Here is a 12,412-nt window from a genome sequence, read left to right as displayed (position 1 = left end):
TTCTTTATTATGACATCAAACTAGGGACACTTCCTTTCCAACAAAAAAGAATGATCAAAATCGGTTCATAAAGGACGGAGTTATTATTTTTATTTAACTAAAGTAAAACTTCTTTAGCTCCATCTAACTTATATCTCCCTCTCAACTTCCGTTTGCCTCGCCCGATCACACTTTTCATAACGCTCTCGTCACGCATTCACCAGCATACTCCGCAATTCAAGCCTGCGTAAAGAAGTTTTACTTCAAAAAAAAAAAAAAAAAAACAATTCGAACCAGCATTCCTTAGATTAGCGGGTTTAAACAAACTAACTCTTCATCTTTATAATATTAAGTATACATTACAAACACGAAATTATTTATTTATTTATTCTTAATGTACACCAAAATACAGACACTTATAAAGAAAGATACGATACAAGATGTACAAAGGCGATCTTTTCGCTAAATAGCGATTTCTTCCAGATAACTTTTGGGTACTGGACACGATACAGTAGCAGCGGTTAGAATTGTGCACAAATTAAGGAGGAAAAATCAATAATAAATAGATAAAAACTACGATATGATAGATTTACATAATTATTAAAGAAAAAAAAACATCCAAATAAGTAAATATTTTAGTGTATACTATATGATATACATACACACACACATATACATACATATACACATACATACATACACATATAAAAATTAATTTGTTCAAGTAACATAATTAAATTCATATTTTATAGAATAAATAAATAATTGATGTAATTTTATTTTAAACACATTCTCTTTATTAAGTATAACAATAAGATTATTAAGTTACAAAAGCGTTCGTTACGAGTATATCGTCTATTATTACATTTTTTTCTTTCTCAACTATTTCAATTTGTCTCTGGACACACAATTTTGATTTACTTTGATGAAGTTTCAACTCATACGCTTTGCAAAACTTCGCATCACAGAATTGACATTCGAAGGGTTTCTCGCCTGAAATATAAACATATTATTAGTATCAATACAATCACTGAATTAATCATTGTTCTAACGAAAGAAAACCAATTTGTATGATTTTATTTTTGTGTTTTACCACACATTAGGAAATTCTAAATATTTTTTTAAATATGTTGTCAAAAATCGACCGCTCCGACACGGTCGCTTAGACCGAATATAAAATCATCATATCAAAAATTTCGATCTAGCGGATACATCGTTCCATAGCTTAATTGGCTAGAGCACCGACACGGTCAGTCGGAGATACAGGTTCGATCCCCGCTGGAACGGTCGATTTTTGATATGATATTAACAAAAAAAAAAAAAAAAAAAAAAAATAAGAAAGAAAACCAAAATAATTAGACATTTGTATAATTATCTCTATTGTTCCGGTGTAATGGTGCGTGTGCCGTGTTGGCGGCGCCTGAACACCGACGGTGGCGGGTTCGATTCCCGCTCGGAGTGGGTATTTGTGTTTATAGAAAAAAAAAAAAACCGGTCTGGTTATTAGTCCTTGTGGGTCTCCCCACCGTGCCTCGGTACGTTAAGCTGTCCGTCCCGATTATTATCGTGAGCACGTGATAGCGATCGTTACTCATAGTGGGCAATATATCCGCTAATTTGGCAGCGTGGTCGATTAAGTTCTGATTCTTCTCCTACATGGGGAATGAGGCCTATGCCCAGCAGTAACACACACACTATGATATTTAACGTTCGTAAATTAAAAAAAAAATGTTTGTTTTTGATCAAAAAAAAAAACTTCAATCTACATACAACAAGACGACAAGTATAGTAAGGACATTATTATTATTATTATTTTTATGTCACTAGGCCGGCAAACAAGCGTACGGCTCACCTGATGGTAAGCGATTACCGTAGCTTATAGACACCTGCAACACCAGAAGCATCGCAAGCGCGTTGCCGACCCAATCCCCAATCCCCCAGGAGCTCTGGCCACCTTACTCACCAACAGGAACACAACACTGCTTGAAAACAGTATTATTTTGCTGTGGTCTTCTGTAAGGTCGAGGTACTACCCCAGTCGGGCTGCTCCATATTTTGAGCAGGAAATTCCTGCTGTGCCCTACCTCAGTTAAAATTTTGAGATTACTCAAAACTAATAATAATATTCTACTACACACTGCAACAGGCTGAAGCGTCAGCGCGTATAATTATTTTATTTGAAAATTACCAATATGTAGTTTCATATGTCTACTGAGTATGTCTTGCCGAGAAAAACTGCGCGGGCAGTAGCGACACTGATACGGTCGTTCTCCAGTATGTTGTCTGAAATAAAAAAAATTACATTAAGATAATTGTTATTAAGTAATTTTTGTATATTTAGAAGGTGGTATATACGCGAATCGTCTGTCTGATGTTGAGTGAATACCGTAGCCTATAGACGCCTGCAACACCAAAGCATCGCAAGCGCGTTGCCGACTTTAACCCCCCCCCCCCCCCAGGAGCTCTGGTCACCTTACTCACCAATAGGAACACAATACTGCTTGAAAACAGTGTTATTTAGCTGTGATCCTCTGTAAGGTCGAGGTACTTTCCCAGTCAGGCTGCTCAAGATTTTGAGCAATATATTTCCTGTTGTGTCCTTCCTATGAACTATTAAAGACGAATGACTTAAATTTAAATATTTTACAATATAATTTTAATAGGGATAACCCCAAAAATACTCTCCAGATCTTGCACAAATTTAAATGAGACCACATCAAAAAAAAAATATATATATATATATATAGTCAAAATGAGAACTTCCTCCTTTTTTGAAGTCATCAGAGCTCCTTGGGGGGGAGTGGGGGGTGCTTCTGATGTTGCAGGCCTCTATAGGCTACGGTAATCACTTACCACGCTTGTTTACCACCTTTATAGTATAAAAAATATATATAATCATTGCCGCTGCAGTTCAAGACATTACATTTACCTCATATGTACTGTTAAATCGGATGTCCTAAAGAATCCCTTGCCACAGTGTTCGCAAGATATTGTGAAATTATTGAGATGACGTCTCTTGTGTATGTTATAGTTTGATGAACTACTGCACGCTGCCCCACAAATACTACAGACGTATTTTTTCTGAAAAGATAAATAATTACTTTTTATTTTCATCATTACATCATTACAGCCTATACAGTCCACTGCTGGACATAGGCCTCCACAAGTTTACGTCAAAAATAACGTGAACTCATGTGTGTTGCCCATAGTCACCACGCTGGGCAGGCGGGTTGGTGACCGCAGTACTGGCTTTGTCGCACCGAAGACGCTGCTGCCCGTCTTCGGCCTGTGAATTTCAAAGCCAGCAGTTGGATGGTTATCCCGCCATCGGTCGGCTTCTTAAGTTCCAAGGTGGTTGTGGAACCTTGTTATCCCTTAGTCGCCTCTTACGACACCCACGGGAAGAGAGGGGGTGGCTAAATTCTTTAGTGCCGTAGCCACACAGCACACTTTTTATTTTAAGTGAATATTAAATGCTTGCTAACTGGTCCACGGTAATTGTATGTGAGAGTTATCTTTCATTACAGCTATCGTTTCGACCTTCCCCCCGTGGGTGTCGTAAGAGGCGACTAAGGGATAACACAGTTCCACGACCACCTTGGAACTTAAAAGCCGACAGATGATGGAATAACCATCCAACTGCTGGCTTTGAAATACACAGGTCGAAGACGGGCAGCAGCGTCTTCGGTGCGACAAAGCCAGGACTGCGGTCACCAACCCGCCTGCCTGCCCAGTGGTAACTATGGGCAACACACATGAGTTCACGCCGTTTTTGGCGCGAACTTGTGGAGGCCTGTGTCCAGTAGTGTACTGCGAATCTAGGTGTTGGTATTAAATTTAGTGACTTATATATTTGTAAAAGGCTTTCTTCGACAAACATTGAGTTTCAGTGGGGCCAAAAGTTTTAAACCCAATTTCAATTTTTTGACCTGCCCATTGTCGCAGTTTGCAGTGTGCCTGCTTTTTTCCGTAGGTTCTGGCTTCGATTCCCGCCTCGAGTCTGAATGTGATATATGTAATTATTTTTATATCATATATATCAACTTCAAAGCAATATTCATTCGTAAGGTACGTTAACCGTTTTATGCATAAAGCAACCAGACTCTATTTTTGACCAAAACGGAATGTAAGAGGAAGACTAGCCGAAACAGAATTTCCGTTGGGTCCTTCGTAAAAATGCTAACGAGGATATTCTGATCAAAATTATTTTAAAAGAACTTTTAATGAACTTCGATTCAAATGTACTCACATTATTATTGGTATTCCTACTCTTAACCCCGGTGTGACTACTTTCGTGTAACTTCATTCTTGATTCTGTCGAAAAGGTCATTGTACATCTTTTGCATTCATAAGTTTTCATTTGCTGAAATAAGAATTGAATGTAATAATTTCATGATATTTAACGTTCGTTAATTTAAAAAAAATGTTTGTTCTTGAACAAAAAAAAAGTACTTCAATCTACATCGACAAGTATAGTAATAGACATTATTTGAGATTACTCAAAAACTAATAATAATAATAATAATAATATTCTACTACACACTACAACTACAATAACAATATTCAACTACACTTCCGATCTCGCTTCAATTTAAACGAGACCACGCGACTAGCATCAGGATTAAAAAAGTACACAACGTCACAAACTCACGATTCACAGACACATGGAAACAAATATTTGTATATAAATACAATAATTTATTAACTGAACACCAATTACTTGACAGACAAGTTAGTTGACACCTATAAAATACGTGCCAAGTTGTGCTCAAAAACATAATGGATTATTTATTAGAAAATGTCTTATTAGACATGCATTTAATCGGAAATATATAATTATGTTTGCTCACAAACGAAAAAAAAAACCGACTTCAATTACATCGACAAGTAATACAACGTAAGTAGACGAAAAATTAGTCAAGTAATACGGGTTATCAAAGATTACTCAAGAAGCACACAGCACCAGCCTTTGATTAAAATAAGAATCATCAAAATCGGTACAACCAGTGAAAAGTTATGAAGTATAATACAACGTAGGTCGACGAAAAAATAGTCAAGCAAATACGATTTAGAAATAACTCGAAAAGTAACAGATCTCAATCAAATTTAAATGGGACCACATGATACATCCACCTTTCGATTAAAAGACGAATCATCGAAATCGGTCCACACAGTAAAATGTTCATTAAAAAATACAGTCGTTTTTGGGAGTCGGTTAAAAAGATCCGAAGAATCGTCACTACACTACTCGTATATGAACAACGGAAGATACATTGGAGGAAACAAGTATCCATAATTACATAACAGTACATAAGTACATAAGTAGTATCCATGCATTTACATTTAGTACAGAGTACCTTCCTGTGTCAATAAAGTAGTTTTTAAAAGGGACAAAACTTTTTCTCAAATATACCTTCCTGATTGAAATCAATTACATGTAGGAACACAAATTCAAACCAAGCATATCTTAATAATGATATTCCATCTGTGCGTGTGTTTGTCACTGAACTCCTTATAAACGACTGAACAGATTTGGTTGAAATTTCGTAGGTATATTTCTATGGGTTTAAGTATGGTTTAAAAACACAATTGGAGCCGGTAGGTGGCGCTGCTATCGGTACGTCAGCAATCAAATTTGGTAGCTGTATAACGACAATTGGAGACAGTAGGTGGCGCTGCTATCGGTACGTCAGCAATCAAATTTGGTAGCTGTATAACGACAATTGGAGCCAGTAGGTGGCGCTGCTATCGGTACGTCAGCAATCAAATTTGGTAGCTGTATAACGACAATTGGAGCCAGTAGGTGGCGCTGCTATCGGTACGTCAGCAATCAAATTTGGTAGCTGTATAACGACAATTGGAGCCAGTAGGTGGCGCTGCTATCGGTACGTCAGCAATCAAATTTGGTAGCTGTATAACGACAATTGGAGCCAGTAGGTGGCGCTGCTATCGGTACGTCAGCAATCAAATTTGGTAGCTGTATAACGACAATTGGAGCCAGTAGGTGGCGCTGCTATCGGTACGTCAGCAATCAAATTTGGTAGCTGTATAACGACAATTGGAGCCAGTAGGTGGCGCTGCTATCGGTACGTCAGCAATCAAATTTGGTAGCTGTATAACGACAATTGGAGCCAGTAGGTGGCGCTGCTATCGGTACGTCAGCAATCAAATTTGGTAGCTGTATAACGACAATTGGAGCCAGTAGGTGGCGCTGCTATCGGTACGTCAGCAATCAAATTTGGTAGCTGTATAACGACAATTGGAGCCAGTAGGTGGCGCTGCTATCGGTACGTCAGCAATCAAATTTGGTAGCTGTATAACGACAATTGGAGCCAGTAGGTGGCGCTGCTATCGGTACGTCAGCAATCAAATTTGGTAGCTGTATAACGACAATTGGAGCCAGTAGGTGGCGCTGCTATCGGTACGTCAGCAATCAAATTTGGTAGCTGTATAACGACAATTGGAGCCAGTAGGTGGCGCTGCTATCGGTACGTCAGCAATCAAATTTGGTAGCTGTATAACGACAATTGGAGCCAGTAGGTGGCGCTGCTATCGGTACGTCAGCAATCAAATTTGGTAGCTGTATAACGACAATTGGAGCCAGTAGGTGGCGCTGCTATCGGTACGTCAGCAATCAAATTTGGTAGCTGTATAACGACAATTGGAGACAGTAGGTGGCGCTGCTATCGGTACGTCAGCAATCTTTAGTAGGTAACGTCTGCCGGGTCCGCTAGTGTCTAGTATGAAAGCTTCGTTAAGATTCATACGTACCTGATGTCTTTCAAGATGTTTTGCAACACATCTGGACGATGCAAATAACTGTCCACAATAATCACATATATACTTTTTGCGGATTCGTTTACTTTTCGGCTTTTCGATTTTCAACTTATGATGTTTCGTGCAATGCACTTTTAATGCGACTAAATTTTTAAATTTTCGATTACACATTTTACAATAGAAATTACTTATACAATAGTTGTCTTCAATGGGTGACGGAGGTCTTTTTATTTCTTTGGTTGATCCATTGGGTGGCTTATTAAAATATTTGTCTAGACTTTCAACTTCCTCGATATCCATAATACTGTTGTCAAATTCAATAACATCATTGTTTTCTTTCATTGGCTCGATATTTAGAAATTCGTCAATCACATCAATGTCCTCCTGTATATTATCTTTATTTTTTGCAACATATTCTCTGTTATCATTTTTTGTCTCTCCAAAAAGAATACCTGTTATCACAGGAGTTGGAGGGCCCGATATATTAGGTATCACTGAAATTAGTAAGAAAAACGAATTTAAAAAAAATGGCTGTGTCTACGACACGAAGCTGGAGTTCAATGATTAAAATCAATCGATCTATTATCAGCTATATCAGCTTAGCGTCCTCTTTGAGGCACGATGATAAGACCCACATCGGTTACAGATACAAATATTCACTTCGAGCGGGAATTGGACCCGTGACCGCCGGTGTGTAGGCAGTAACACACATGCGCACCATTCGACTAGAACGGTCTACTATCCCTAGCATATATAAATAAATAAACAAGTAATTTTAATTTAAGAACTTACTTGGCGGTGTGGCAAGTAGATCATCCAGTAACACCTTCTGGGCTGTGTCGTTTTTAAGGGCGTTCTCTAAATTGACATCAATCACACATTTTTTATCTTCTGGTTCTACTTTTGGACAAATCTCGTTTGTCACTTCGCTTTGCTTCGCTTCAGCCTGTAATATCCCACTGCTGGGCAGAGGCCTCTTTCCCCATGTAGGAGCAGGATCAGAGCTTAATTCACCATGCTCCAATGCGGGTTGACGGTTTGTCACTTGATTTCCATTTAAATTAAAAAAGTTTTCACCTATTAAATCATGATCTACATTATTTGCTACTACATTTTCTATATCAAATTCTTGAACATCTTCGTCTACTTTCTTAGTTTCTATGTTATTGGCTATATTTTTACAAGTCTGCTCATTATCGTTACTAACTGAACGAGGTGTGGAGAATGGGCTGAAACTGTTAATAAATAAATAAGTAAATATTTACACAATACACACACGGTCGTCTGTTCCTAAAGTAAGCAATTTAATGTTTGTTATTTTTTTTCCGATAAACATACTTATAAATAATACATATATAAATATATAAATAAATATTTATATTACACCCAGATTCGTGGTGGGAATCGAACCCACAACCCTCGGAGCAGAAAGCAGGGTCACTACAAACTGCGCCAACGGGCTAGTCAAATATTAAATCAAATTACGATTTCATATTTATATATTTACTTTATTTAAAGAATTTATAGTTAAATCTAAAGTTATACAGAAGAAGAATGATATGAATAAGTGAAATTATTTTATTTTAAGCTTTATTTCACAAATAAAAATATGTTGTGCAAAAGGCGGACTTGAAGCCCAGCCTTATTTATCTATTAGTTAAATTTGAGACATTGAAAATCATTGAGGTAGATTTATAAATTATGGTATAAATATCGGTGGTTGCTTAATTTTAAATGTACTTAATTAACACAAATATAATTTGTAATATGAAGATTCAACGGTGCTTTTAAAGCTTATTTGAGTGAAGTAATTTTTATTTTGTTTTCGATGAAGAAAATCGATATATTCACAAAAAAAATTATGCTACGAAGTTCACTAGGTTAGCTAGTATTTATTTAGATCATTACCTGAAATCTAGTCTGAAGTCACTACAAATGGACACGTCATCCTGTAGCCAGTGTGAATCAAGTGTATCTTCTAATATGTCCGTCTCTTCTTCTATAACTTGTCTGATGATGCGAGCTTCGTTATCGGGAATCTCTTCCACTTGAAGAATATCGGTCATAAAGTTCTGTATACTTGTGCATGTTGATTCTGAAACATTAAAAGGCCAATAGACAAAAATGAAATAAAACAAAAAAAAGGAAATTATCAATATTAAGAGATTTTTTACTTTTTATTAGATGTATAAAATTAACAAGACTAAGGGCCTGTTTCACCAGTTGTAGGTAGCATTATTTGACAGATGACGATATCCAACAGATACAAGTTTACTTATATAATTCTTTCAAAATACGTCGCTTACGCGTTTCAAGCAGTATTGTATTCTATCTTATACTCTCCCTTTTTTTGATATAACTAGGTCGGCGAACTAGCGTACTGTTCACCTGATTTGACCTGACCGCAGCCTGCAATACCAGAAGCATCGCAAATGCGTTGCCAACCTTATTCCCAATTCCCGCCAGGAGCTCTGGTCACCTTACTCACCAACAGGAATAAAACACTGCTTGAAAACAGTATTATTTTGCTGTGATCTTCTGTAAAGTCGAGGTACTAGCCCAATCGGGCTGCTCCATATTTTTAGCAGGAAATTTCCTGCTTTGCCCTACCTCAGTCAATATCCTCCTATACATTTATGTTTCTTTCTTTATCGTGAAGCTATTTTCGTTTCATTGTTCAAGTTCTATTTCAAAATTGTATACTTATGTAGTTTTTTAAAGACATGAAGTTTTAATACATATAAATACATTTACCATTATCATCATCTCTATTTTTATTAGCTGGTGTGCTGTTTCCAATATTAATAGGAAGCCTGGAAAGAAATGTAACAAAATTTTCTTTAATATAATTTGTATATAAAGTACAAGTAGAAAAGGCAGGGTTTTTTTTCAGGGTATCAAAACACATTTGGAAATAATTTTGTTCATATTCGAAATTTGAAAATTGGTAATGCAACCTCTGTGCATTCTAGTATTTAATCTTTTTTTTTTAATTCTGCTTGATTACTACAAACTGTCACCATGCTGGGACATTACGCGGTAAGTTGGTTGTATTATGGTGTGCTTGGTATGTGACCCACATCACATCCTACTTTACTTCAAATGAGGACTTAAGAATATCCTGGGACAGTTTCCGTTTTAGTCTGTGTGAAAAAATAAATAAACATCACACTCAACGCCCTCACTAGGATTTACTCCCTGTGTCCGGTGGTCCATAATCACACACAACACACACGCCCAAACGCTGAGAACACAGCAAACATATGTATGGCCTAAACAAAGGTTAGCGATATGTGGAGTTCGAATCCACGACAGACAGAACAACAGCCAGCGCTGGAAGTAAATGAGCGTTTTTTACCTAATTTTTAGTTTAAAATGATTTTAATATAAACACAGAGCTTTCTACTTTTATTTTAAGTTGTAATATTCTACAATTTAATTACCAGAAAACTTAATATACAGTAATGAGCAGACATGAATACATTTAGAATTTAAAACATACATACATAACACTTCTGGTTGATACATTACTGTCACATACTAGTTTGTTTCGTCTTATAACTTTCTACCAAGTTCTAGCACGGGAAAAAAAGCAGTCAACCTTTGTGTTATTATTGTAATGTGTTGGTTATTCATGAAATAAATATTATATTATTATTATTATTATTATTACATACCTATACTGTAAACTTGTAAAAAAAAAAGAAACAAAGGAACTATTACCTGAATTTTAATAAATCTTCATTATTTTTAAGAAAGGTGCAAAATTCTACATTGTCACCAGATTCCTTCAACTCTAAATAGCTCTTGAGTTTTTTGTCTGAGTTTCGACAAGTCTTCTTAAAATTACATGCCGCCTTCATGTTCATGAAACAGTCTTTACAAAGTTGGAATGTAAAAGAATCATTTCTTTTCACCTAAAATTATTGAAAATGTAGTTTAGGTGGTAATACAAAATGAACGTAACATAATAACACAACCAGCCATCGCCTTAAAAATATATATCGCAATACAATAACATCAAATGACTTAGATTTCAATCTACCGAAAAAAAAAATGCTGGTTATCATTTTGTAAATTACCTGCAGTCCAGTGGAATAAAGAAATAATCTTCTATTTTTTTCATTATATTGAATTAATTCAACTTGATCATACTTAGATAGACATCCTCTACAAAAACTCTCCATGATTCTTAAATCATAAAGTTTTCTATGGGGTATTACATATTTAATTCACGATTATAATTATTTATTTAAAAATATTGCGCGACAAAATATTGTATACGGACGTATAGTAACATACTTGATTACTTATATCACAGATATTTTATAGTATTCTTAATGTAGGTACCTATTTATTTAGCATTTAATTACTGGCTACAAATTTTAAAAACAAATATGGCATTAGAGTACATAAACATCAGCAGATAGACATTTGACAGTACGTAAGCACAGTGTTACAGAACTTGCCCTTATAAAAAATAACTAAACCGATTTTGTAATACGCCGTACTAGCGATGGTACCGAATATCCATAAGCGAACCCGGGTACATGCATAAATGCATGATGCATTTTTAATTATGTGGCAGCGCTACATTGCCACGTTTATGTTTTATGGTATGACTGTCACTGTGTCCTACAGTAAATCCATCCACATCAATCAGACGTTATATTTTTAAATTCGAGTTATTACAATATTTCGTTACTGCCAGCTTAGCACCATGAATGTGATTTATAAAAGATTAAAATAATATTTTTAAACCTAATATGTTTATGTTTTTTGATTTGAAGATAACGTACTGAATAAGTTACAAAAATATATCGATAATGCGTTGTAATACAACTTTTTGACAAAACTACCTACCTAAAATCCTAAATCTCTTAACCAGTGTTACCAACCGTATTGTTTTTACAGCAGATTTGCTGTTTTTGCATTTATGCCTTTGTTTTCTCTTTCATTCCTAATTTTTAGTGTTTTTCAATTAATGTTCAGCGTTATCTATTACACTATGTAATATATTTTGATGACCACTAAATGATATACATAATGATACTAGATGGCAGTATTTTCTCTTGTCGGGATTCAAGGGAATTCCTCGACCAGTCTTATGTGATTGATATTCATATTTTATACATAGGGAAATCATGTATAAACTTTGTACAAAATTAACCACGTATCAAATTCTATAAAACGTATTCTAAAAAACGTATTTTTCAGATATTTTAAAACATTTCAAGCATTTGCAAATGTGAAACCTTTGTGTGGATTGTGTGAATTGCTGAAAAAACTTATGTTCTTACTTGCAGCGCCACCGTGTAAAGATTATTTTCTTCAAATGAGTAGCAAACGGTTAAATCCGAAATAACTGATTGCTACTCGTTTGAAGGCACATAAAGATATTAATTATTATGAATGATTTTCAGAAGGAAAATGAGTCTGAAAATACTAAAGATGAGGCAGTTGAGGATGAAAGTGGAAAATAATGTTACTTTAACAATGTATGTGAGTCCTGATAGCTAATAAAAGTAGGTAATTATTTAATTATACGACGAAAGTACGAAATCTCCCTTTTTTTTAACTTTACCTACTGTTTCTCCTGTTTTTTTTTTTATTGGTGAGCTGCTGCTTTTTTGTTTCTAGGGGTTGGCAACACAGC

At 35.6% G+C, this 12,412-nt stretch overlaps 1 protein-coding gene across 1 annotated transcript; it reads right to left on the bottom strand.

Moving 5' to 3' along the window:
* Positions 1-753: 753 nt before the first annotated feature.
* Positions 754-10,943, bottom strand: LOC123660961 (zinc finger protein 1 homolog). The gene is made up of 11 exons (XM_045595979.1): positions 10,839-10,943; positions 10,480-10,673; positions 9,511-9,569; positions 8,665-8,851; positions 7,784-7,991; positions 7,549-7,711; positions 6,751-7,250; positions 4,229-4,342; positions 2,909-3,060; positions 2,168-2,262; positions 754-972 (listed from the first exon to the last, which is right to left on the bottom strand). The coding sequence occupies exons 1-11, from the start codon at positions 10,941-10,943 to the stop codon at positions 800-802; spliced, it is 1,950 nt and encodes a 649-aa protein (XP_045451935.1). The 3' UTR covers positions 754-799.
* Between the last annotated feature and the right edge of the window lie 1,469 nt (positions 10,944-12,412).

Source organism: Melitaea cinxia, chromosome 16, assembly GCF_905220565.1.
Source record: "Melitaea cinxia chromosome 16, ilMelCinx1.1, whole genome shotgun sequence".
NCBI classification, from domain to species: Eukaryota; Metazoa; Arthropoda; class Insecta; order Lepidoptera; family Nymphalidae; genus Melitaea; species Melitaea cinxia.
This window is presented reverse-complemented; position numbering and strand designations above follow the sequence as displayed.

Excerpts from the sequence above, each read along its gene's own strand:
- LOC123660961 (XM_045595979.1), bottom strand. The coding sequence starts at position 10,943 with ATGGAGAGTTTTTGTAGAGGATGTCTATCTAAGTATGATCAAGTTGAA. Across the intron at positions 10,674-10,838 it reads TTTATTCCACTGGACTGCAG|GTGAAAAGAAATGATTCTTT; the intron begins GTAATTTACAAA and ends CAATAATTTTAG. Across the intron at positions 7,712-7,783 it reads AAGTGACAAACCGTCAACCC|ATATTACAGGCTGAAGCGAA; the intron begins GCATTGGAGCAT and ends CCCAGCAGTGGG.